The 27,974-nt window shown below is 38.0% G+C and overlaps 3 protein-coding genes across 14 annotated transcripts in view; 1 reads left to right on the forward strand and 2 right to left on the reverse strand.

Annotated features, from left to right (window-relative positions):
• Positions 1-3,529, reverse strand: part of cacna2d4a (calcium channel, voltage-dependent, alpha 2/delta subunit 4a) — a 53,749-nt gene extending 50,220 nt beyond the window's left edge. Inside the window, exons 1-5 of the mRNA XM_048156314.1 lie at positions 3,452-3,529; positions 3,204-3,301; positions 1,389-1,470; positions 256-372; positions 44-103 (exon numbers count right to left, since the gene is read on the reverse strand). Coding sequence (XP_048012271.1) covers positions 44-103; positions 256-372; positions 1,389-1,470; positions 3,204-3,301; positions 3,452-3,529 — 435 coding nt within the window. The remainder of the gene's footprint in view (positions 1-43; positions 104-255; positions 373-1,388; positions 1,471-3,203; positions 3,302-3,451) is intronic.
• Positions 1-27,974, forward strand: part of cacna1c (calcium channel, voltage-dependent, L type, alpha 1C subunit) — a 187,927-nt gene that overhangs the window by 11,515 nt on the left and 148,438 nt on the right. For 5 of the 12 annotated variants that reach the window (XM_048156322.1, XM_048156329.1, XM_048156332.1 and 2 more), the window contains exon 1: positions 15,683-16,364. The exons of 2 other annotated variants lie outside the window; for them this stretch is intronic. In XM_048156322.1, the coding sequence (XP_048012279.1) occupies positions 16,238-16,364 (127 nt within the window). In that variant the 5' untranslated portion in view covers positions 15,683-16,237. Of the gene's footprint in view, positions 1-15,681; positions 16,365-27,974 lie in introns of those variants that run through there. 5 more of the 12 variants (XM_048156325.1, XM_048156328.1, XM_048156324.1 and 2 more) reach the window with 2 other exon arrangements.
• dcp1b (decapping mRNA 1B) lies at positions 8,269-27,451 on the reverse strand. The gene is made up of 10 exons (XM_048156349.1): positions 27,196-27,451; positions 26,049-26,207; positions 21,205-21,245; positions 20,814-20,941; positions 15,246-15,312; positions 12,036-12,159; positions 11,756-11,878; positions 11,041-11,670; positions 10,722-10,883; positions 8,269-9,162 (listed from the first exon to the last, which is right to left on the reverse strand). Exons 2-10 carry the CDS (start codon positions 26,190-26,192, stop codon positions 9,082-9,084), a joined length of 1,500 nt encoding a protein of 499 aa, XP_048012306.1. The 5' UTR covers positions 26,193-26,207; positions 27,196-27,451; the 3' UTR covers positions 8,269-9,081.

Raw genomic sequence — 27,974 nt, forward strand, 5'->3', positions numbered from 1 at the left:
GAACAGGAGAATAAGGGGAAGGATGGATGGATGGATAGCTCACCTGTAATGTGGCATTATATTCATGATAGAAATCTGCATCCTCTGCTATCTCTGCCATTCTCTATATAAAACACACATAAAAATAATTCAGGAGTTTGCCTTCTTATTGATCATCCAGATATTAAAAACAACAAATAAATAAATAAATAAAATTTTTCATTGTATGAATTTTATAATTATACATTATCACTGCAATATACTGATTTCTCAGACCTTGACCGACTTCATCTTCCTGCCCAGCATGTTCTCCATTTCTTCAGCAAATTCCCTCACCATCTTTAAACCATCCACTTCCACCATCTTGACAATAGGCTCCACATCTTGATATTTCTACACACACACACACACACACACATTGGGTTTTCATGTTGTATGGGGACTTTCCATAGACACAATGATTTTTATACTGTACAAACTGTATATTCCCTCAGAAACCCTCAGAAAACTTTGTTCATTTTTACATTTTCAAAAAAATAAAACACCATTTAGTATGATTAATAAGCTGTTTTCCTCATGGGGACCAAAAAAAAAAATGTCTCCACAAGGTCAAAAATTTCTGGTATAAAATTTCGCTATATTTGTGGGAACATTTTGTCCCCATAAAGCATGGTTTGAAGCAAATAAAAGGCCGAGCTCTAGATCAGAGCTCAGTATCAAAGGCCACTGAGAGCAGAATCTCAATGAGTCCTACTCTCCACCTATTGGCCATTGGAACAGGAGGTCAGGCAGGGATAATCCACCTCCACAAAACACTGTAAAAGTACCAGGCTCTATTCTGAGATTAGATTAGACAAACAAAAACAAAAAAGAGGGAAGGAATAGAGGGAGGAGGAGATGCAGCAGTCTGGGAAGGTTAATCCTCTTCCTGCCTTACTGTTCAAGCACATTCTGCTGTTGTGCTGCGCTAATAAAGACCCTTAAGGTGAAAGAACACCTACATATTCAGGTCAGATATAAACTAGTTGTTATACAGTATGTCTTTCTGGTAGGCAGATGGGCTGCTCGTAGGCTGGCACCGGGTCTATGGTTAACAGTACAAAGTAGTGTTAATTAGAGTGTAGTGTAAATTCAGACAGATGCCTGATAACTGGACACAGCTGCATATGACATTTACCAGCAGTTAGACACATTGCTAATGTAGTGATTTACGGATTAAACCTGCTTCCTCTGCAGAATATCAGACAATATCAGATATGTCCCTGATTGCTTTGATTTTAGGATTGAAAGAGGGGTTAAAGTCAGATTTTCAGGAATTATCTATTATCATGAGTAAAAATAAATATAACTGCAGTGGTAAACAGTAGAAGAGTCAGATTTACTCATTCTTTTACGGTCACAATACAAACCTTCTGTAAGAGTTGGGCACCTGAGTATCTGTTTGACAAGGCCAAAATCTGTTTTCCAAAGGCATTGACCCACTGTTGAACCCTGTTCAAAACAAACAAAAAGCATTAGACATTAAATATTAAATACATTAAATATAACTTTTGCTGCATTTTATTTAAAGGGTTAGTTCACCCAAAAATGAACCCTCATGTCGTTCCAAACCCGTGAGACCTTCGTTCATCTTCGGAACACAAATTAAGATATTTTTTTTTTTTTTTTTTATCAGCATCACATGTATGCGTTGTGCTGCTCACGTGAACAGGCGTCAGCCAATATTGAGTCAGCGTTCTGACGTAGAACCTGGGAGCACTGAACGTAAACAGCATAAGAGAATTACAGGGAAGAGACGAATTTGTTGAATAAAGTTATTTTTGTTTGTGTTTGCGCACAAAAAGTATTCTTGTCGCTTCATAACATTAAGGTTGAACCACTGTAGTCAAGTTGACTATTTTAACAATGCTTTTACTACTTTTCTGGACCTTGAATGTGGTAATTTCATTGCTTTTTATTGAGGATAAAAAACCTCTTGGATTTCATCAAAAATATCTTAATTTGTGTTCCGAAGATGAACAAAAGTCTTACAGGTTTGGAACGACATGAGGGTGAGCAATCAATGACAGAAATTTCATTTTTGGGTGAACTAACCCTTTAAGCAATATGAAAATCCGTGTTCAACAGCATGTGAGCATGATATTCATTTTAAAATGGATATGGAAATGGAAATGGATGTCTAGGGGAGGGACATTCTCATTCTTGAGAGCATTTGATTGGATGAAAATCTGTAGTACAGAATGAGTCATCAATAGCAGTTTGGGGTCAGGAAGTTTTTTTTTTTTTTTTGAAGAAATGAATACTTCATCAAGGAAATACTAAATTTATCAGAAGTGACATTAAGAACATTTATAATGTTACAAAAGATTTATATTTAAACTTTCTGTTCATTAAAAATCCTTAATTTATCACTGTCCCAACAAATATAATAAGCAGCACAACTGTTTTCAACATTGATAATAATAAAATGCAAATCAGCATATTAGAATGATTTCATATTAGAAGGATCATGTGATAAAGACTGGAGTAATGACTGCTGAAATTTCAGCTTTGCCATCACAAGACTATATTACATTTTAAAATATATTAAAAAGAGAAAACTCATATTTTGATATCATTAATGGCAAGGAGATCCTTGAAATCAGAAATCAGAAGCAATTTGCAATTTCTTGTGAGAGCAGCAATGGTTCTCAGGAAGGTGAGGGAAAACTTGTTAATGAAAACACAGGGGCACAATTTTCTTTTGCTCTGCCACTGTGACCGCTAAAAATTTTAAGCTTATTAAGGTTTGCATGTTTTCCATAATTTGATTTTCAGGAACTACATAAGCTCTCTGAGACACCAAAAAGTCTGTCCAAACAGGCTGCGTGTGTGGATTTTGAGTGAATGTTGCCAATGGAGGTTAAGCTTTGGCTTACAGTGCTTTTGGCTATATTCAAGTAGTGACAGGAGGTGTGCAGGTCATGACCTGCAAGCATTAAGATGAGATCTGGAGACATACTGCCGTTCTGCACAAGGAATCAGAGGAGTGCTATTAGTGGTTCATCTCTGCTTTGAGTTTCTTAAATGTGTGAGGGCAAAGTCCAAGTGTGACTTTTAGCAATACAAGAGCATAAAAACATGAGGTTCTCTCTCACATTGTGCATATCTTCTATTTGTGGGGTTGTTGGAAGTGTTTTGAGGGTTAAGACAGCTGAAGTTGTGCTGAGATGAACTGGACTCACGTTTCAGGCGATATCCTCATCTGAGCTTGTGTTTGGATGGTCCAACTTGAAAACAGCACCCAGAGCAGTGTGATGCTCTTCATCCTACCCATCAACCCCTGTCATGTGCATAAAACACCAGTATGTGTGATCTCCAGCTCACTGGATCCTGAAGACAAGACTGTGTGCTGTAATCCAAGTCTAGTCTTGATATCAGATTATGGCCAACAGACAATCCGGAAGCTTCAGAAGTGTGTTTTGGATGACACAGAAATCTTCCCAGAAAGTTCTTCTGAAATAATGGCATCCGGCTCTTTTCTCCCCATTCCTGATCGTTCCCCCTTCATGTTTACATCTCATTCTTTCATCATTCTCTTTGTCGCACTATTTCTTTATATAAATCCTCTGAGAGTTCCACCGATGTCTTCTCTCTGTCGGACTCTCTCATGCTCATCTTATGTTCAGTGCAGCTGGGAGGAACTGAAACAGAAGCAGATACACACACACACACACTGCCTTTGCCCTCCCCACTATGATAATCCACATGGATTACACTCAACTCCCACAGTGGGGGAGAGGGAGAGATGTAGAAGATGGAAGGGTGGGTGAGGGGCAGATGTATTGGAATAGAGAGATTTATAAAAAAAAAATAAAAAAAAGAAAAAAAAAAAGGGGGAAAAATAATAATGCGCAAGAAGAGGGTTTCTGTCAGAGGATTATTGGTGTTTTGGGAGATGGCCCTGGTCTGTCCAGTCAGAAAGAAGGAAATTAAACATTGCACCAAAAAGGGACACTGAAGTAACACTTGAAACGTATGAATATCATTGCGCAAATGGAATCTGCTTATAAATTATGCTAGATATTTCCTCAACTTTTCTTTATACTTCCACATTTTTCTGAGTCATTTAGGTATTGGCTTTTAAATAACTGCCCAAAGTTTTTACTGTATGGATCCCCTATAGGGACATGTGGTGATGGTAAAAAAAAAAAGATGGGAAGAAAATTTATATTTTAATTTTTTTCATTTGATTATCTCACAAATGTATTGTATTCTCTTGTAATAGTATTGCTTTTCCCTGAAATGAGTAATATTTGCGTTTCCTCGCAAAACTATTGCGTTCCTCTGAGAAACTTAGCGTTCACATACAAAAGCACTGAAATATAGCTTTCCCTCCCACCTCATATTATTCCATCACAAAAGTTTTGCAAGAAAACACATTTTTTTCAGCAAAATGCAAAAGTTTTTACGAGTAAACACATTTTCTTGGGGAACGTAAAAAAATCTTTACTGCCAACTTTGATCAATTAATGCAACCTTGCTAAGTTAAAGGTGCCATCAAACATTTTTTTACAAGATGTAATATAAGTCTAAGGTGTCCCCTGAATGTGTCTGTGAAGTTTCAGCTCAAAATACCCCATAGATTTTTTTTAATTAATTTTTTTAACTGCCTATTTTGGGGCATAATTAGAAATGTGCCGATTCAGGTTGTGGCCCCTTTAAATGCTCATGCTCCCCGCCCACGGAGCTCACGCTTGCCTTAAACAGTGCATAAACAAAGTTTACACAGCTAATATAACCCTCAAAATGGATCTTTACAAAGTGTTCATCATGCATACTGCAAGCATGCGTCGGATTATGTGAGTACTATATTTATTTGGATGTTTACATTTGATTCTGAATGAATTTGAGGCTGTGATCTGTGGCTTATGGCTAATGCTACACTGTTGGAGAGATTTATAAAGAATGAAGTTGTGTTTATGAATTATACAGACTGCAAGTGTTTAATAATGAAAATAGCGACGGCTCTCTTGTTAGGGCTGCACGATTAATCGCATGCTATTCTCACGCGCATTTCGTCAGTAAAGCCGGTTCCCTGATTACCGCTAAATCGCCATCACCTGTTTTTAAACGGAGCGCCTTTTAATAGACGGAGCCGTAGTTCACGGACAAGCCACGCAATATCGCGTTCATTATCGCAGGCGATTCATCTGCGATATGAACGCGATATTGCGTGGCTTTTCAGTGACCTACGGCTCTGTCTATTAAATGCCGCTTCATTTGAAAGCAGGTGATGCCGATTTAGCGGTAATCAGGGAACCGGCTTTACTGACGAAATGCGCGTGAGAATAGCATGCGATTAATCGTGCAGCCCTATCTCTTGTCTCTGTGAATACAGTAAGAAACAATGGTAACTTTAACCACATTTAACAGTACATTAGCAACATGCTAACGAAACATTCAGAAAGACAGTTTACAAATATCACTAAAAATATCTTGTTATCATGGATCATGTCAGTTATTATTGCTCCATCTGCCATTTTTCGCTGTTGTCCTTGCTTGCTTACCTAGTCTGATGATTCAGCTGTGCACAGATCCAGACGTTAATACTGGCTGCCCTTGTGTAATTCCTTGAACATGAGCTGGCATATGCAAATATTGGGGGCGTACACCCCGACTGTTACGTAACAGTCGGTGTTATGTTGAGATTCGCCTGTTCTTCGGAGGTCTTTTAAACAAATGAGATTTATATAATAAGGAGGAAACAATGGAGTTTGAGACTCACTGTATGTCATTTCCATGTACTGAACTCTTGTTATTTAACTATGCCAAGATAAATTCATTTTTTTATTCTAGGGCACCTTTAAAGTAAAGTAAAAAATAAATAAGTTTTGAACAGTAGGCTATAAAGTGACAAGTTCACACAAGTGTTGTTCATCATATATGAAGACATTCCACTTATGTATATCTACTGAAGAAATTGTCCAAATATTTGTCTTCATATTTATTATCATTTAAACCCAACAAAATTCTTTTTTAAAAATAAAATGGTCTTCTTCTTTTCTACTTTAAACCAATCATCTGTCCTCCAGTGAAATCTAATTTGACTTTAATAACAGCAGTATGACATTAATAACAGCTACACCACTCATCCTGTTTCCCTAAAGCACACACACAGGATTGTGAGTATCAGTGTCCAGATGTCATGCTCTGGATTTCTCCCGCTGACCCAGTTAGTTTAGATAACAGCTTCCATCCTCCAGACAGATACACACCTGCATGAAGTGTGTTTGTGCTTGCAGATGTGAGCAGAGGATTTCAGTCTTGTGAAAATGAGGGTCAGTGACCGATTGAGTCAGTGACTGATTACAGAATGATACATTTTGCACTGCCCATGCAAGAGAAAACAATTTTAAGCTTTATTGTGAAAGTATTTGTTTGTTTGTTTTTAGATTGATTTGGAGTAATTCAATTGGCATTGACAAAATAACTGAGGAAATAAGAAAGTTCAAAACTACTTTTACTAGTGTTAGTAAAGACATATATAATGTTTCAAAAGATTTTCATTTCAAATAAATGCTGTTCTTTTGAACGTTCAATCAGTTTTGCTCATATTTGGATGCCAATATTTGTGAAGCCCACTGTAAATGCAGTCTTAATGGGCATAAGAGACTTCTTACAAAAACATTAAATAAAAAAAAAAAAAACATGACCCCAAACTGTATATATATTATTGAGTGTATCGATAGAAAGAATAAGAAGTTTTCATTTTATAAATTCACTGTTTCTTAACCATGCATCTGGCTAGGACTGTTATTAATTATTTTTGATTGTTTATTGTTGTATTAAGTTGGTGTAGAATCTAAATGTTAGGAAAATAAACTCTACTGATGCCAAATATAAATGCTGTAATAAAACCTGTAATTACTGACTTAAACAGGGTACAAAAATACCCGGAGGGAAACACACTTACATGTGATCCTCCCTTGTTTCCTGTATTCAAACCGGTGGGTTGTAATGTGACAGTGTGTGAGTGGGATAGACCATACAAATCAGCTGAATCCAACACACACAGTCTAAGTTTGTTTAGAATCTTTCACCTGTGACTGCAGGACATGCACTCCTGGCAGCGCTCTAGCTGTTGTTGGCATATTATCTAGATTAAAGCACTTATTTGAGATTGCTTATGAGTTCATCAGCGCTAATGCTTATGATAGCTGCTTGCTCATAAATCCACACAATCAGTTGTCAACTGGGGAGACTGGAGGTAATGAGGTTCCCACAGTTTTTTGACCAATCAAATTTAATGACTTTTTTCGCTTGTAATTACTAAGGATTTCGATTTGAAAGTCAGGAAAACAATCCTCGGAATTAAAGAGATTTAAACTATTATACTTATTAGGGTACAAATATTTACAATAAAGGCTCGTTCACACAGAGGATGATAACTATAATGATAAAGATATATTTCTAAAAATAGTTCTAAAGAGAGTCCACACCACAATATGATATTGTTGGACTCACTTTCAGACTGCTTTTTTTTCCCCAGCAGATGAACGATAAAAACATTAACAGCCAATCAGAATCCATCTTTCTTTAAAGAGCTTGAGCATTTAAAGTGACAAACAACAAAACTGCAGTGCACACTTTGAATAAACAGAACAATACTGTTGGTGTGGACACAAATATAGTTATTATTATTGGTGCGAACAGACTTTAAAACAAAACAAGTCCAGAGATTTGAATGTGGTCCAATGGAGGACTGTATAATGCTGCCCCTGTCCAAAGACAGATTTGTTTTCATTTCAAAGTTATTAGCTAGTTGATGTGGATATGCCAACATGCAAGATTTTTTTCATGTTTCTGAAGTCTTATAATCACCATATTTGATCAGCAATACAGTCAAAAAATAATATTGTAAAATATTATCATAATTTGAATTTTCAGCAGCCATTTCTCCAGTCTTGTGTCACATGATCCTTCGGAGATCATTCTTGCTGTTTTGCTGCTCAAGAAACTCTTCATATTATTAATTTTGAAAATTTTTAAATTTTGAAAGTTCAAAAGAACAGAATATATTTGAAATAGAAATCTTTTGCAATATTATAAATATCTATATTGTCACTTTTGATCAATTTAATACTTCCTAGAAGTATTAATTTCCTTCAAAACAAACAAAAATCTTAGTGATCTTAAGCCATGTCTTCAGCCATGACAGATCCATGTGTAGCACGTTTAATTTTACTAAGCCATGCCTTAGCATTATAAAGCCAGAACTAGATAACAAATTAGAGAGCATACACTATATGGGGTGTTGGGATATTATTTATTAAGAAAAACAAATGGAAGAAAATAAAAATAGTTATAAATTTTAAACCCGTTGATTGGGAAACACTGATGACATGGTATTGGATTTTGTTTTTTAAAAAAATTAAACCTAAAAATATTCCAGCATGTTGATATAAGAACAGAAGTAACACACCATAGAAAAATAGAATATATATATATGTACACTTTTGTTTGTACATTTAAACATAATTGATATTCAATTTAAAGAAGTGATTAAAATGAATAAACTATTCCTGCTGACTTCTGAAGGGGTGAAGACGGTTTCTGCCTGTGTCAGCTGTGATATGAAGATGATAGAAACCAAGAAAAGACATGTTTGTCTTGTCATTCGTCATGTTACTTCTATTATACTTGAGGCTAGGGTCCTGTTTTTTCCTTCTTTTGTGGGTCTGTTTAGATATGCAAAGGTAAAAATGCCTTCATTTAAAGGAGAATGTCTTTCCATCTTAACAGACAGCCATTTCCAGCCCTGATGTCTGAAAGCTCAATTAAATTTCCATTATAAAATTCTCCTTCCAAGAAATAAAAAATATTTAAGATTCCCACTTGTGAAAAACATCTAAAATTCAAAGCTGATATGACATTCAGAAAATTCAATTTAGAGTATGAAGATGATACAATTTGCTTGCAACCAAACTGGTTTTCCTGTTGTGAATCTGGTGCTGAGGAGCTGAACTCAGAACAGCAGGGTAGTCCTGAGATGGGCTGCAGATATGTGTTCAGAGCGTGAAAGCTGCATGTAAATGTACACGCTCAGATGGTGTTCCTCCTTTAGAATGGTTTTGAGCTGAAGTCTGTTGCAAATCGGGAGACATATGCTTCATAGATGGTGTCCAGGAATGAGGCATCATTCTGAATCACAGAAACAGAGGAACAAAGCATTAGAGGTAGAGCAGCGATCACTGTAAGAGCAGCAACACACTAAGACTGAGGGTCCTATTTAATCAACAATAAAAGAAAATTTCTTGACAAACAGAAAATACAAAAATCTATTAATGTTATATATATACACTACCATTCTATCATCAGTTTGTGGTCAGTAAGATTTTTTTTTTAAATGAATTTTATTAATCAGGAAAGCACTAGATTGCATGACAGTAAAGACATTTATAATGTTACAAAATATTTTTCAAATTAACAGTTCTTTGGGACTTTCTATTCATCAAAGAATCCTGAAAAAAGGTATCACAGTTTCCACAAAAATATTAATCAGCAAAATTGTTTTCAGCAATCAAGATTGATTTCTGAAGGATCATGTGACACTGAAGACTGGAGTAATGGTTGCTGAAAACTCAGCTTTGCCATCACATTTTAAAATGTACTCAAATAGAATAGAATTTCACATTATTACTGTTTTGAATAGAAAGCAGTGCTTTAAGTCAAACTGTGTTTTAAAGGTGCCCTAGATTATGTTTTTAAAAGATGTAATATAAGTCTAAGGTGTCCCCTGATTTTTTTTAATTAATTTTTTTAACTGCCTATTTTGGGGCATCATTATAAACGCGCTGATTTTATGCTGCGGCCCCTTTAAATTCTGTGCTCTCCGCCCACAGAGCTGGCGCTTGCCTTAAACAGTGCCTTAACAAAGTTTACACAGCTAATATAACCCTCAAAATGGATCTTTACAAAGTGTTCGTCATGCATGCGGCAGGCATGCGTCGGATTATGTGAGTATTGTATACTGTTATATTGTTTACTTCTGATTTTGAATGAGTTTGATAGTGCTCCGTGGCTAATGGCTAATGCTACACTGTTGGAGAGATTTATAAAGAATGAAGTTGTGTTTATGAATTATACAGACTGCAAGTGTTTAATAATGAAAATAGCGACGGCTCTCTTGTCTCCGTGAATACAGTAAGAAACAATGGTAACTTTAACCACATTTAACAGTACATTAGCAACATGCTAATGAAACATTTAGAAAGACAGTTTACAAATATCACTAAAAATATCATGATATCATGGATCATGTCAGTTATTATCGCTCCATCTGCCATTTTTCGCTGTTGTTCTTGCTTGCTTACCTAGTCTGATGATTTGGTTGTGCACATCCAGACGTTAATACTGGCTGCCCTTGTCTAATGCCTTTTATAATGTTGGGAACATGGGCTGGCATATGCAAATATTGGGGGCGTACACCCCGACTGTTACGTAACAGTCGGTGTTATGTTGAGATTCGCCTGTTCTTCGGAGGTCTTTTAAACAAATGAGATTTATATAAGAAGGAGGAAACAATGGAGTTTGAGACTCACTGTATGTCATTTCCATGTACTGAACTCTTGTTATTTAACTATGCCAAGATAAATTCAATTTTTCATTCGAGGGCACCTTTAAGTCAAAAATGTTGGTGCTTCTCTAAATTATACTATTAATGTTGGAATAATCCAGATGGACATGGGTTTGGTTCTGACCTTGATGAGGTGGAGCAGTGTGGCCTGTAGTTGGGTCTTGCTAAGTGCTCTGGGTTCAGCTGGTTCTGGTTCTGCTCTTGTGGCTTTAGTCTGGACGAACACACTGGGTGACAGAAGGAGGTTGGGGGCTACAGTTGCTGGAATACGCTGTGGTGACATCACCTGTACCCACACACACACATTAAATCACAGGTTACAGATACAGGATGCTGCAGAATGACTTACTAATTATCTGAAAGTTGAAGATGTCATACATGCAACAGGTGCCTAAAGATTCCCAAATAGTTTAATCAAAATAACTGACACTGATTTATTTTACCTGAGTTGGATTGGTTTTGCTGAGACTGGAGCTGTTGGTGGTCAGACTGGGCTGAAGGAGCTCCTGACGTGGGTGGAGTTCTTGCTCCTGCTGCACCAACGTGAGCCTCTGCAGAAGCTCATGAGGCGACACCACATTCCCTGCCACTCCAGCAGTGGGCGCTTTAGTTGGGACATAAATCAGGTGCTGAGCCGGTGCTGACCCTGAGGCTTTAGGCATAGGGTGGATTATGGGCCCCACCCCACTCTCTCCATGATTTAATTGTAAGGAAGGCATCCCTGGGGACCCTGCCATAGGAGGAGGGTTCATAAGCAGTTTTTGTATTGGGTCGGGCTGGTTCTGGGCTGCCCCGTTTTCACATAGACGTTTCTCTGGGGATTCAGACAGAGGCTGCAGCAACGAACCAGACATGAGCTTGTGGATGGCTGGACAGTGCTGCATGGGGGTGCTGGACACCACAGCGCCACCTGCCGGAGAAGGATCATCATAAGACAGCGAGCGGGCCACTGCAGGCCGTGCTGGGCCAACCCTGCTGACAGATGAGCTGGGCTGTGGTGAGACAGAGTCCGGCTTTGACTGAGCACCAAACAAAGTGACAACTGAGAGGCGCTTTGAGTCCATTTCTCCATCCTGAGAGAGAGTAAAACTTTTTTTTTTTTACATTCAACCATTTACAGATAACAAACTGAGTCACAAACATGCTGAGAGATTGCACCTGCTGTGTTTGTCCATGAATGTGTGCATCCTGTGCTGGTTTGAGGGGAATGGGTTTAATCAGATGGGGGTTTCCATAGATGATACCACCACTGCCAATTTCTTTTGGCTCGCTGAGTTTTCCCTTAAATAGAAAGAAAGAAATAAAAGGGGTAAAAAAAAAAAAACCAAAAAAAAAAAACACAAAGTTAGAGAAGTGTACTGGGCACTAGTGACCTCTAGTGCATATGAAGCACCTTAATAGTTGTGTAAGAAAAGACTTTAAGACTTGTGTGCCTCACCTTGTCATAGTCATCTCGTGCTTTAGTGAGCATCTGCATTATATCCACACCCTGCTCTGCTGATCGTGGAGACACACAGCCAGTCGCTATTTGCTGCTGTAACTGCTGTTCCTGCCCTGCCAACCTGACACACACATAAAGAAAGAGTGAGTGTGTTTGTGAGAAAGTGAGAGCTAGGGTTAGAATTAAGCAACCAGTTCTTGTTGAACTTATTCTTGTTTTTTGTTTTTTTTAATACAGGAAGCAAAAGATTGTAGTGATATTTCGTTTTGTTAACAGCTTTTGAACTTATGCCAAATGGAAAAAAGTATAAAAAATACTTAACGTTTCCTCTGCCACAAAAAGAACAAAATAACAAAGACAAATTGTAAGCTTGTAGTTGGAACTTATTGTGATGAGAGATTGGGTGCTGCTAAACTAGGGATATCTAATCCTGCTCCTGGAGGGCCACATTCAGGCGGATGCTGCTTCACAATTTGCATGCTATCCATCCTAAATAGTTTTCAAAATTAGAATTTAGTGTGTCCCAAATCGTAGTATGTTGAAATAAGTATTCCAAAAATACCTGGATGGTCTACTTTTTCCGATTAGAATCTAAAGTGCAGATCCATGCACATTCTAACGAATAATATTGCCCATAACCCATTGTACGTTGGACGAGGATTTGATTAGAACTACAAACACGAATAAAAAGTGTTAAAAAAACTACAAACATGGCAAATGTGCAAGACCGACGGTTAAGCAGAGAGATTTTGCTGCATTCAGTAATTACCGTAGCCTCGAGATGACAACACGTGACATTCTATTCGAAGAACATCCTCGGACTGGGAATTACGCGTTTCTATGGCAACACTATCAACGCAGTCAGGTCTGCAGTGGTCAAGTGGTAAAGGTAGGAGCTCTCATAAAATTCACATCTAACAAACTATCAAACCCGACAAAAAGATACTTTTTCAGTATTATCCACTTTATATTTAATCTGCAACAGCATTGTGAACTTTTATAAAGATACATTTGGTCATTCATTTTAAATGCATCATTATGCAAATACAAGAGGAGAGTTCTCTATATGAAAGACCCACAACTGACAGATCAACATGTGGTCTCACTTTATATTATGCTACCATGTACTTACATGTTAATCATTTGATACAGTGCACTAATTGTGTACATACATATGTTTATATTGTGCTTATATTTTTAAAAATACCTGCATGTAATTACATCTGTAAATAATTTCTGTAATTACATCTATAATTACACTGTTGACCCATCCCTTACACTTTAACCCACCCTTAAACCAAACCATACCACCAAACCTGTCCCTAACTTTACCCGTATCCCACCTCAATAGCAGAAAGTGTTTTGCAATACAGTATGAACACAATAAGTACATTGTACTTATTTTTTGATTTAAGTACATAGTAGTTAAGGACACCTAATATAAAGTGGGACCCAACAGGTTACTACATTTCTCTTCAATACAGAAGAAAATTAAATTAAATTTTAACTGTGAAAAGATAATTGACAGGGTAGTTTAAACAGTGACAGGATGCATGCAACTAAGCGACACATCGGTTAAAGATGCAATTATGACGAAGTAGGTCCAAAAGCTTACCTACTCTTCTGCTACTCACACAAAAGTATGTACTTTTTCTTCACAGTATGTACTTTAAGGGCATAGTATAAGTAAACAAATTGGGATGCAGCAAGAGTTTAATTCCCGTCCTATTTAAACGCACCTGAAACAGCAAATCAAGGTCTTCAATATCACTATACCTTCTAGGCATGTGTGTTGAAGCTAAACTCTGCAGGCCAGTTACCCTCTAGAAGCAAGATTGGACACCTCTGCATTAAATCATACAAGTTGTTTTTTTGTTGCATTATCCTTGTCGTTTGCAGCAAAACAAGTGTAGCCCAATTTGGTAATTAATGAATCTTATAAGTAGGCTCTTGTAATGAATAGTTAAGTTAAAAGCCTTGAATCAGTCTCAAATGTATTGTTACTGTGTAAGGTTTAATTATTAGAAATATTCTGAAAGAAAAAAAACATTAACATGTTAAAGCTGCTGTAGGTAACTTTTGTAAAAAAAATATTTTTTACATATTTGTTAAACCTGACATTATGTCCTGACAGTAGAATATGAGACAGATAATCTGTGAAAAAATCAAGCTCCTCTGGCTCCTCCCAGTGGTCCTATTGCCATTTGCAGAAATACACCGCTCCCGGTAAGAAACAACCAATCAGAGCCAGGAAGAGTGTCTTAGCAGTGTCAATCAATCAAGCTCGCGTGCGCGCTGATCTCACTCCTGTCATGCACAGTGTACGGGCGTCAAATTCAAGATTACCGGTGTGCCGCAGCTTTGCTTATGGCGAAATAAAACGATGTTATATGCAAAGGACCACCCTGAAATCTACAAGAAACCATGCCATACATAATTTGTCAGTCCTGTTTTGAAATTATCTTAGTTGTGTAGTTCTTAAAAAATTAAACAAATCAAGCAGGGATACTTACTTGTCAAGCAGAAATGTGGCTGACTCTGCATCGGTTTTTAATCCGTTCAGGACACATAGCTCCCTCCACCTCGGAAAAGCCGCTCCGATATTTACCCTCGTTTTATTTCGGGCTCTATCTAATTCTTTCTTTTTGGCTTTTTTATCATCGTCATCTGTCTTTTTCCGTTTACCCGTCTTTATTTTATGAGCAGGTGCCACTCGAGGAATTGGCAGTTTGGATTGTTTTTCCGCCATAAGCAAAGCTGCGGCACACCGGTAATCTTGAAGCCTGTATGCGCTGGCGCTGTGTATGGGAGGGGTGAGATCAGCGCGCACGCGAGCTTGATTGATTGACACTGCTAAGACACTCCTCCTGGCTCTGATTGGTTGTTTCTTACCGGGAGCGGTGCATTTCTGCAAATGGCAATAGGGCCACTGGGAGGAGCCAGAGGAGCTTGATTTTTTCACAGATTATCTGTCTCATATTCTACTGTCAGGACATAATGTCAGGTTTAACAAATATGTAAAAAAATTTTTTTTACAAAAGTTACCTACAGCAGCTTTAAGTATATGTTATGATTTCTCATACAAGTACTAGAAAGAATCATTAAGAGAATTGTTAAGGAACAGGAATCATTAAATAAAATTGAAATCAGAACCAGAATCATCCCAAGTGAGAGCAGAGAAAGTTGATAGTGGAGGGAAAAACTCACTTCTTCATGAGTTCCGCTATACGCTGACAGTCTTCTTTATCATAGAACCAGATGCCGTAGATGGACACTGCCAATAAATATATACACAGATTAATATTAATATCAATTACATTTAAATCAAAACCAATCATGATCAGAAGAAAATACAAATGTTTAGCACATGATCAGAATAACCAGTGAAACTGACAGCATACATGCACTCAAAATGCCATCATACATACACACACTCTACTCTAGCTGACATTCCTTTCTCAGACAGTCCAAACTCCCAAGTGCCCAAGCAGAACTGGAGCCAACTGCTGTGCCAGTACACAAAATGTCTTTAAACACCAAGATGAAGTCTTCAGATGCTTGTATCAACAGTCACTGGCCATTTTCATGAACAACCATATTGGGAACCATAAAGAGATTTCAGTGATGGGTTCAGACTGTGGTTCCTCTTGATCCCTCATGAACTAAACTTAGAGCCTGGTGCTGACAGCTGAATCAGGACCTGTTCCATTCACCTCCAGAAGTAGCGGAGAGATAACAAAACCCAGAGCAGTAAGAGAGAGAGAGAGAGTGAGTGAAAGAAAAAGAGAGAAAGGGCTGGTGCTGTATCCACAACCGTTCATTCTCAGAGCAGAGAGCACCACATGGGTCAGTCAGCGCCTAGGGAAAAACCCAAACAAAATACTGCCTGGGAACCGAGGAACACATCTGAAAGAGAGAGGGGGAGGAGAACAAGAAGAAGGACAGAGAGAGGGATGAGAGGACACTACAAATGCTTTTGAAGCTGAACTTAGCAAAACACAACAAAGAGAAAAGAAAAACAGAGACCCAAACTGTACACCCTCGCTCGTGTCAGACAGAGTGCAGGAGCGTTTGCTGCATGTTTTACTGAATGGAGCTGAATCCACACATGCACTGAGGACACTGTGAACTTCTGACTGACTTCAAACAGACCGAAGCTTCATTCTGCTGAGGATTGAAATCTCAGAAAGAGAAAGAAGATGCTGCGGGGGCTGTTCGGTCGGCGCAGACTGAAGCATGAGCGACTGGAGGAGGAAGTAGAGGTGCGGTTCAAAGGAAAGCTTGTGTCGGAGAGAGAGCTGGGCTACACGTTTGTGCGGCCAGGAGGTAAGAGCTGTGTATACTCAACAGTCCTGCTGAAAGTCTCCAGTTACACCATCACAAATCACAGCCACAACACTTAGTTTGTTTAAAAGACGAGCTGACAGAATCCAGCACCCTCGGCACATGAGGGAGAGCGTTGTGTAGAAGATGGACAGTGCAGATCTTACTTCCCGTCTGAAACCTCATTAGCAGTGTTTGTAAAGGCATTATTATTACCCATACCAAGTATTAATCTATTAACCAACTAAGTATTGAAAAGTAACTCTTGAACCGTTTGTGCAACGGGCATGAACAATACCTTAAATTGCATGATTTGGGGAAAAAATTCTAATTGCGTTTTTTCTAATAAAAAATTGACATTGCAATTTCCAGAGTTTGTTAAACATATAAAAGTTAAAAGTTAAACTTCCAGAGTTTGTTAAACATATAAAAGTTACTAAAACAAAATATACATTACTGTTGCAATTTCAATTAAAGAGTATTTAAGAAAATCATAATAGTAATAATAATTTTATTTTACATTTACAACTGTAAAATTACAATACTTATATTTATTGTTGTCTTGATTCTAAAAACCTGTAAATGATTTTTTTTTTTTTTTAAGCCAATAAGTTTTTTGAATGGTTTTACAAACAATTTGTAAAATGGGATGATAGAGGTACTCGGATACATTAAATGTCATCACGTTGAAAGCTCATCGACTAACTAGTCCGCTTTTACAGCCTTGTGTTTATACCTGCACTTTTAAAACCCTATACAATGGGAGTAAATGCAACTAAATCTTCACTCTGGACGGCTAAATGTCAAGATTGTGTGTGTAAGTTTAGCATAGGGCTTGAGATTTGAGTTTTTCCCCCCCAATTCAGCTCAATGGATGCACAGCATACCTGTATTTGATGTCATACAGCAAACTCTAGTGTGAAGGTGCACGACTTGTCACTTTGCTGAGAGTGCTGTGTTTCTCACACATGCAAAGAGAGAGAGTGTCTTACATACCAGGCAGAATTGACGCGCTACATGTAAACGATATTCTTTGTTGTATTTTGCAGTCAAAATAACAGTTAATTTGGAATTATTCAGCTTTTAAAGGATTAGTTCACTTTCAAATGAAAATTTGCCAAAGCTTTACTCAGCCTCAAGCCATCCTAGGTGTATATGACTTTCTTCTTTCTGGTGAACACAATTGAAGACATTTTAATAAATATCCTGACACATCCAAGCTTTATAATGGCAATTAATACAGCTCACGAGTATGAGCTGAAGAAAGTGCTTCCATCTACATCCATCCATCATAAACGTGTACTCCACATGGCTCCCGGGGGTTAACCCTATTCACTGCCATTATAAAGCCTGGATGCGTCAGGATATTTATTAATATTTTTCCAATTGTGTTCATCAGAAAGAAGAAAGTCATATACACCTAGGAATCCTTTGAGGGTGAGTAAAGCTTGGGGTAGTGTTGTCACGGTACCAAAATTTTACGGTTCTCTGTACCAATTTCAGTACCACAGGAAAATCTGTTGGAACTATTTTACTATTTTATTTAACTAGCCTATTTTTAAAAACATTAAATATGATGGTAATCATACATATAAATATTTGGAGCGTGCGCATGTATGTTTGTGTTACGGAAAAAAATGAAACTGGCACCGCGTTTGTTCCGCAAGTTGAATAGGGAAGGCGTAGGACATACAGCGTAAGCTTTTTGAAGAATACGGAAAGCGGAAGCACGTGGAAAACGATCATCTGTTTTTATAAAGCATATACAGTTGTATTTTTTTTTCGAAAATGACCGATCGTTTCGCTAGATAAGACCCGTTTTCTTCATCTGGTATCATTTAAAGCCCTTTGAAGCTACACTGAAACTGTCATTTTGACCTTAAACCATCTGGAGGCCATTGATGTCCACAATAAGGAGAATAATCCTGGAATGTTTTCATCAAAAACCTTAATTTCTTTTTGACTGACAAAAGAAAGACATGAACATCTTGGATGACATGGGGGTGAGTAAATTATCTGGAAAATTTTATTTGAAAGTGGACTAATCCTTTAAGTATTATTCTAAAATTTCCACACAAAGATGCGTCATATAGCTGTTCTGCACTTTGAGAGGGATGTGGGACACGAGCAGGAAAGAGACCATTTCTATTTAATAATATCTTCATGTTATTTCCTGATGTTACAAGCAACTGACACTTGTTGTAAAAGGTCTGAAGAGCTAGTTTTATCTTCAGACATTCAAGCTATGTTTGATTTTGCGCTGCCAGAGAAAGCAAAACTAAAAATCAACGGCGTGTGTGAAACGCGCTATACAAATAAACTTGACACGCCTTATAAAGTCTAATAACAAACACAAACTGTGTTAAACAGAAATTGACGTGCAAGCAAAAAGGCTTCTGTCCTACGGTGTTTTTCTTCTACTTTACCACAGTAAAGAATGCGAATTTAATAGGCCTAAAAGCGGAACAAAGGAAGAGATGTTTATAATCCCCTGTGTGAGTGAAGATTTGGGAAAAGAAAAAAAGATTCCATGTTCAGTGGAATAACTAATGAAATATTGTTAAATTCTCTGCTAATTGAGTGACCAGATCACGATTCGCAAAACAGAATACAAAGCCGACAAAGCTTAAATGTATGGACTCACATGTCACATCTAATTGCTCACCTATTAGCCTATTTCTTCTGTAAACAAAGCTTTGTGCTTCACTCGTGTCATATTCACGTAAAATACTGGCACAGCCCTATCAGTGGGTACCGAATATACCCGGATACTCGGTACTCCCTGTACTACAGAAATGCTGGTATAGTCATATTTTCAAAATTTCTGTACCGACTTGGTACCAAAGTACCGGTACTTTTGACAACACTAACTTGGGGTAATTTTCATTTGAAAGTGAACTAATCCTTCAAGAACAAGCAGAAGATATGCTGGTTTCTCCGGTAGTGGGGAAACCTAATGCACAAACGGTAGCTAATCAATCCTTAGTGTGTTGTATATTGTTATTAGTAGTATAATTATCTTTCAAGAGATAATTTGTATAATTTTGATAATTCAGACTTAATTTGTGTTATCTTGATGAACAAACTTTCGTTGGTTGCAGAGCTTATTTTCTACAATAATAAATTCTTGGAGTGATGCTAACTTCCAGGTTGGCCTACAAAATTATGTCATCCCTGCAGAACTCTTTATCATTGAGACTTGTTGGTGGGCTCTTTTTTCTGTAAGCAGCTACCCAGAACACCATAGAATGAGCCAGAACACCTTAGTAGTCACATACAGTATCAACACTGACTAACAACCACTTAAAACATCTTTACAACCACAAAGCAAGGCTCTGGCTACCACTCACAACATTCTATCATTGAGGCAGTGGAGATAAAAACCACTTGGTGACAAATAATTCCTACATGCGGACATGGAGGCAGTTCCCGTTAAACAGTTACTTGTAGCATGGATTTTTACCATCACTGCAAAGCTCAAACATGGACTGTCTGAAACATCAGGATCTACAATGAGTCATTTAATCAGCCTGAACTACCTAAGTTTTTTTCGCATGCACTCTATTTGCAGGACTCTTTATCATGAATTTCCTTGGAAGTTTGTGCATGTGTGCGTGTGAGAGGGGCTTGTTATCTAATCACGATTGGCTGGTCAGCTCTGTGATGCTGGCAGGAAACTGGAAGAGAAACACACACACACTTCTCTGCACCATATAAGGCACTGTGGCTCTGGAGCCTCTCATGCAGGCACGCCTGCCAGCGATCTCTGATCTCATACACACACAGACGCCAGTCTGACAGCTCGCTCAATCCAGACACACTTTTACTGCTAAGTTCTCCAGTTTTTGAATGGATGCCCACCGTGTGCTCCCTGCCCTGTTTACACCTGGTATTAACATCCGTTTCAGGCCATCCGTTTGACAATGTTTGCAAAATACACACCCAAATGGGATCCAAAACATTCTGAAATTCATTCACATCAACCACATTCAGGGTGGTCAAAACCATTGCACTTACAAAGCCCAAAGTATACTTCCCTTCCCACATTTTGCTTCAGCTTTGGACAGTCTGAGTGATGTGATTTTTGTCATTAACACTTTTGTGTCTTTGCAGCCTTGTGCATGGATGCACAGTGATTTGAGTGCTTCAAAACAAAGATCCACTTGCATTCAATAGTTATGAAGTAACTTTAAAAGGTTTCCTTTCCTTTTAAAGGTTTTTTTAATCTGGTCTGTTATAACACAAATACTTTCCTCTCACCACATTATGTAAGGAATCATTTATGAAAAACAACTTGAACAATCAATCAACTAAATCTGCATACTTCTGGATATGTGCATTATGATATCACTATAAAAACTGTTTATTTACTTATTTATTTTTTTTACATTTTTAGTTTTACTCTATAAAATATTTTACTCTGATGCATTTGAGCTTTGTTTCACAACTTACGTCGAGCGTTCCTGTACAGGAGAAATGGATGCTGCAGCTGGAAATCTAAGTCTTTAGTGATGGGTTCGGTCAGGTTGTCCATGCTTAAGCGATTCAGGATGGTGAAGCCGTGCCTGGGGGAGGCAAGCCTGATGCACAGAAAACTTACATTAAAACTCACAACATGAGTGGGAAACTAAACCTTATGAGTCTGAAGGACCTAAAAAACTGTGAGTAGGAGTTTTGCAGTGTTAGTGCAGTCAAGTGTATTATATCAGAAGGCTGAGGAATATCATGCAGGCTATTTCTGTGACCCTTGGCACCACTTTAGATTTCTAGGGCTCTGATTCAGGACCGTGTGTGTGTTTGTGTGTGTTGCTTCACTGCTGAAAACATTTGAAAACATACAAACCTGTTATAGACAAAGAGAGTTCCCTCCACATCTGTCTTTTCCTGCAGAAAAAAATTAACATTTTATACATACATACATACACATATATAATATTTATATATTAATATTAGGGGTGTGTCACGAGATCTCGCGAGATTAAATTGTGACGAAAAGCAGTCTTGTGATAGTGTGAGGGTGAAATTAGGAAAGAATATGTCATCGCTACGTTTACATTACGCCTCCACTGTTGTTTTGCTTTTTATAGAAATAAAAAACCATTTAATTCAGTTGGATAACGGTCGCTGCTGCTCCCTATTCACAGAGTATGCGCGATCGCGAAAGTGGAAGTAAACGCGAGCGCGTGTTCAAACGCGATGCCAATACCCCGCATTTGAAAGCGGCTCCCTGATGAATACAGATATCTCTCAATATGAAAGCTATCTTAGGCTGGGCTGTGGGTCTCTATTTGCACTTTGAATATTGAGAGAGTGCTTTGATTATGGTTGCACTTATTGATTGCACTTAAGACTAAAAGAAAACTTATTTTTATGGTAACTCTTTACAATAAGGTTTCATTAGTTAATGTTAGTTAACTTTACATGAAATAAGGAAGAACAATACTTATACACTTTTTGTTAATGTTAATTTCAACATTTACTAATACACTGTTAAAATCAAAAGTTGTATTTGTTAACATACTTAATGCACTATCATGAACTAACCATGAATGACTATTTTTATGTTTAACTAACATTAACAAAGATTAATAAATACTGTAGCAAAGATATTGCTCATTGTTGATGTTGGTTAATACATGTTAATAAATGAGACCTTATTGTAAAGTGTTACCATTTTTATTTATACTCTTTATTTCTATGATCAGTTTGTGGAAAGGAGTTCAGTTAGGAGGTCAAAAGTTGTAAAGCTCATAAATCATGTACACTAAGGTCTGAAGAGACTCGTATGAAATCATACAGGAGAGAAGCCAGTTTGCGGCAAAATGTTTTACAGTGCTTTAATATTGTTGTCTTTTACTGCATATGATAATTCATACTCAGAAAGTAGAACTGAAAATATAGCTGCGAGCAGCGATGGCGGGCCCAAGCCCGGTGGCACCGCCACCCCGGTGGCTTCAGGGCAACTGTGCACAGCGGGCAATAGGCACTTAAAACGGTTAAACATCAAAGGACTATGTCAAATTCACTCCACATTTACTGCACTACAAGGTGCCACTATAGAGCCCCTCCTCCCTGCCCATTTTCAAAGGATTACATGTGCCAAGTTTTAACATTATTCTGATGAATTTTGAAGCAAATCAGGTAAAAATAAGAGGGTGATCTCAATGTATGCTGAAAGTGACACATTTTCTGCTTCCAGTTGGTGGCGCTATTACTTTGAATCACAATAGTCACATCCATGTGATCAGCCTTGTACAACGAAGACTAAGCCGAAGTTTCATCAAAATCAATTAATGTATGCAGAAGTTATAACACTTTGTTTCCCTTTTCTTGCCATAAATTCGTTGCCTCGCCACGGCCAAACCGTTTGAGATATCCAAAATCCGTTTGCAATTAAACAACTTCAATGTGTTAGCAACAAGTTAAAAAAAGTTTGGTGTAAATTGGATAAACCCTGTAGGAGCAGTAGTATAAAATTCATAGCCTGTTTTTTCAAAAAATTAACATTCAAACCAAAATAGCTGACTTCCTGTTGGTCGGAGCTAATGAATGTAAATTAGAAAATTGTCCGGCTTGATGAGAACAATATGTGTACCGAGTTTGGTGATTGTAGGAAAAACTAACCCCCCCACTTTTGTCAAAAGGTGGCGCTACTGAGCCCCTCCACCACGCCCATTTCTATGGCTTTGTCCATGTCTACTGGTTGACAATATTGATGTGTGTGTCGAGTTTCATGCAATTTGAAGCATGTTAAGAGCCTCAAAAACACTCAAGAATATTATTACAGTTTGACCTGTTGCCATGGCAACAATATTTCAAATATCAAAAATCCTGTCATAGGTCTACATCTGCTGTGTATTGACATTACACTGATGAAGTTTGAAGCAAATCAGGTAAAAATAAGAGGGTGATCTCAAAACATTTCAAAAAGTGATACACTTCCTGCTGCCAGTTGGTGGCGCTATAACTTTGACTCACAATAGTCACATCCATGTGATCAGACTCCTATAACGAACACACTCGTGAAGTTTCATAAAGATCAATATATGTATGCAGACGTTATAACACATTTCCTGTTTCCTTTTTCTCGCCATAAATTCGTTGCCTCGCCACGGCCAAACCGTTCGAGATATCAAAAATCCCCTGGCAATTTTTAATCATCAGTGTCTTGACTTCATGCTGACCGAGTTTGGTGGCGATCGGATTAATCGTCTAGGAGGAGTATATCAAATTCCAGAGCATGCGTTTTTCAAACAACCCTTAATAGCTGACTTCCTGTTGGCGTGGTGTTTAACTTAGAGCACGAAAGTTGTTCGGCCCGATGAGGTCTATATGTGTACTGAGTTTCATACTAATACGTGCAAGCGTGTTTAATATATGGACCAAATTTTCAGACTTTTTTCAAGGGGGCGCTGTCGAGCCCCCCTGCCACGCCCGGGTACCAGCCTCTCCGGCGTCCTAATGGCCGCGGATTCCAATGTGTGTGCCAATTTTCAAGAGTTTTTGAGCATGTTAAGGCCCCCAAAAAGCCCCGGAAGACGGAAAAAAAAAAAAAAAAAAAAAAAAAAAAAAATAATAAATATAGCTGCGAGCAGCGATGGCGGGCCCAAGCCCGGTGGCACCGCCACCCCGGTGGCTTCAGGGCAACTGTGCACAGCGGGCAATAGGCACTTAAAACGGTTAAACATCAAAGGACTATGTCAAATTCACTCCACATTTACTGCACTACAAGGTGCCACTATAGAGCCCCTCCTCCCTGCCCATTTTCAAAGGATTACATGTGCCAAGTTTTAACATTATTCTGATGAATTTTGAAGCAAATCAGGTAAAAATAAGAGGGTGATCTCAATGTATGCTGAAAGTGACACATTTTCTGCTTCCAGTTGGTGGCGCTATTACTTTGAATCACAATAGTCACATCCATGTGATCAGCCTTGTACAACGAAGACTAAGCCGAAGTTTCATCAAAATCAATTAATGTATGCAGAAGTTATAACACTTTGTTTCCCTTTTCTTGCCATAAATTCGTTGCCTCGCCACGGCCAAACCGTTTGAGATATCCAAAATCCGTTTGCAATTAAACAACTTCAATGTGTTAGCAACAAGTTAAAAAAAGTTTGGTGTAAATTGGATAAACCCTGTAGGAGCAGTAGTATAAAATTCATAGCCTGTTTTTTCAAAAAATTAACATTCAAACCAAAATAGCTGACTTCCTGTTGGTCGGAGCTAATGAATGTAAATTAGAAAATTGTCCGGCTTGATGAGAACAATATGTGTACCGAGTTTGGTGATTGTAGGAAAAACTAACCCCCCCACTTTTGTCAAAAGGTGGCGCTACTGAGCCCCTCCACCACGCCCATTTCTATGGCTTTGTCCATGTCTACTGGTTGACAATATTGATGTGTGTGTCGAGTTTCATGCAATTTGAAGCATGTTAAGAGCCTCAAAAACACTCAAGAATATTATTACAGTTTGACCTGTTGCCATGGCAACAATATTTCAAATATCAAAAATCCTGTCATAGGTCTACATCTGCTGTGTATTGACATTACACTGATGAAGTTTGAAGCAAATCAGGTAAAAATAAGAGGGTGATCTCAAAACATTTCAAAAAGTGATACACTTCCTGCTGCCAGTTGGTGGCGCTATAACTTTGACTCACAATAGTCACATCCATGTGATCAGACTCCTATAACGAACACACTCGTGAAGTTTCATAAAGATCAATATATGTATGCAGACGTTATAACACATTTCCTGTTTCCTTTTTCTCGCCATAAATTCGTTGCCTCGCCACGGCCAAACCGTTCGAGATATCAAAAATCCCCTGGCAATTTTTAATCATCAGTGTCTTGACTTCATGCTGACCGAGTTTGGTGGCGATCGGATTAATCGTCTAGGAGGAGTATATCAAATTCCAGAGCATGCGTTTTTCAAACAACCCTTAATAGCTGACTTCCTGTTGGCGTGGTGTTTAACTTAGAGCACGAAAGTTGTTCGGCCCGATGAGGTCTATATGTGTACTGAGTTTCATACTAATACGTGCAAGCGTGTTTAATATATGGACCAAATTTTCAGACTTTTTTCAAGGGGGCGCTGTCGAGCCCCCCTGCCACGCCCGGGTACCAGCCTCTCCGGCGTCCTAATGGCCGCGGATTCCAATGTGTGTGCCAATTTTCAAGAGTTTTTGAGCATGTTAAGGCCCCCAAAAAGCCCCGGAAGACGGAAAAAAAAAAAAAAAAAAAAAAAAAAAAAAAAATAATAATAATCCTTAGAAGAACAAGAGGGCCCTGCGCGAATTTTCGCTTGGGCCCTAATAATCCTTAGAAGAACAAGAGGGCCCTGCGCGAATTTTCGCTTGGGCCCTAATAACATTAATTACAAGATGATTAGTTAAAACATTTCAAATATACCTGCAGATTATTTTTCTAATCATGTATTTCATCTTTGAGGATTTCTTAAAAACACGGTGTAAAAATCTCGTCTCGTTCTCGTGAACTCAATCTCGTGTCTCGTCTCGTGAGCTACCCGTCTCGTCACACCCCTAATTAATATATTAATAGAAGTAATTCTAACATTAAATAACAAGTCCAACATTTTTACTTAGGATCATTAATATTTATAGCTAGTAATTAATCCATCTACCCATTAATACTGTCATTTTTGGTGTTGATATCATTGTTTTACCCATTCATTAGAGGTGTTGTTGAAGGTGTAGAGTGCTACTTGGCTGGCCAGGTCGGTGATGCTGCTGATATAAGGGTCGAGTCTCTTCAGGGCAGACAGACTCATGGATAAACAGTTCCCGCCACCTCCTGCGCTTGCAGTCATGGCTCCAGCCCTGTTCTATAAATAAAAACATTTAAACATTCAGACTCAGATGCCTGAGATTACAATCTAAAACATTCAAATCAAAGAGTTTATTTCCAACAGCTGTCAGGCTCCTTAATAAATAGTCTACAGTAACCATATTACTCCTCAGACAATTGTATCACCATAGCCTATTAGGAATATTTGCACAGAAATCTCCTTTTATTTGAAATATATTCCAGTTTTGCACATTGTATTGTTTTGTAAAATGTACTTTCTGCATACCTGCATATTGTCTTGTACATGTATGTCTCATATATGACCAAAAGCTCTACCTACAACAATCTCCACCAGCCCAGTTGTGTTTCAACAGTACGCTTTTTAAACTCTAAAAATGTAGATATAAAATTTAATAAAAAATTAGACTTTTGAAATGATACACATACATTTAAATATTTGATAAAAGTAGGCTTGTTTAAGTTTATTAATTAAATAAAAGATAATAGTTGTTAATATCAATACGTTTAATAGAAACTTCATTTTTATACATAAAATGAATGGAATAAAGAAGGCCTTTTTAAAAACAAATGTGTCCGTGTCCGTGCCCGTGCAAAACTCACATCCATGACGAAGTGTGCTTGAAAAGGAGATGCTATGCGGTTGTTGCTACGGTATTCTGACTGGTTATTTACTTGTCCCACCCCCAAGTATTTTGATGTATTCTGGCTGCTAGATTTGATTCGGGTCCCTCCTTCACTGCAATCCGTGAATCCGATTGCTTAGTTTAGAACATATAATAGCGCATCTGGATTTGAGGCGTGAAAGTACACACAGAAGTTTCATATTGCGGATTAGCAGTTTGCCCAAATCCCCAACCGTGTACGAATAATAGTAACACCTATGCTTGCTTTAGAAAGTACCACTAATAATGGAATAATTCATGCATCTACAATTTTACAAATGGAATAAAAGAGGCCTTGGTGAGCTGCAGCTCTGTTGTAGATCGAACTGGAGTGAAACTTACCTGCACTTAAAATATAGCAGAAATCCTAAAATTCCTTTAAAACGAGGTTCAGCTCTGTAAAATAGCACCGAGGCACTTTATTTCACCCTCCGGTGTACTGGTATATGTTTTCAATGCTCTGCAAATCAGTAAAATCAGAATATAGCGCTTTATTTCACTTGTCTAACTCCAGTCCCGCTACCGCTCTCGCCATGTTTGCGCTGACAAGCAGACAGTACGAGCTGATCGCTGAGTGGATGCGCACACAGGAAAAGTAATCAATGAGGCTTAATAACCGATGAGCCTGAAGCACCGCCCCCTACAGCTGGCTTGAGCTCACCTGAGACCTCCAGACTTTTAATTTACATCAGGGGTGTCCAAACTTGGTCCTGGAGGGCCACTGTTCTGCAGAGTTTAGCATTCCTGCTCTATCCCTGCTCTGGTAGGCATGACAATTTGAAGTTTTACGTTTTTGTTTGGAATATTCTTTCTAAAACCAGAAGCTGTACTGTCTTGCTGCAGTTTTAATAAAGTCAAACCTCTGTTATTGTTATTTAAAGGTGTACATTTTCCCCCTCGTGTTTTATTAATTGTACTTTTGAAAAATCACATGATTGTAAATATTTATTTTATCTCTGTATTTTCCCCATATTATCTGACACTTTTGACTTAATAAATGCAGAAAGTACTTGAGTTACTGTACTTAAGTATCCTTTTGGCTACTTTGTAGTTGTTCTATTAAAGATATTGGCAACTTTTACTCTCTACTTGACTACATTTTTGAACAAGTTAATGGACTT

Source organism: Megalobrama amblycephala, linkage group LG14 (genome assembly GCF_018812025.1).
Source record: "Megalobrama amblycephala isolate DHTTF-2021 linkage group LG14, ASM1881202v1, whole genome shotgun sequence".
In the NCBI taxonomy this organism is placed as follows: domain Eukaryota; kingdom Metazoa; phylum Chordata; class Actinopteri; order Cypriniformes; family Xenocyprididae; genus Megalobrama; species Megalobrama amblycephala.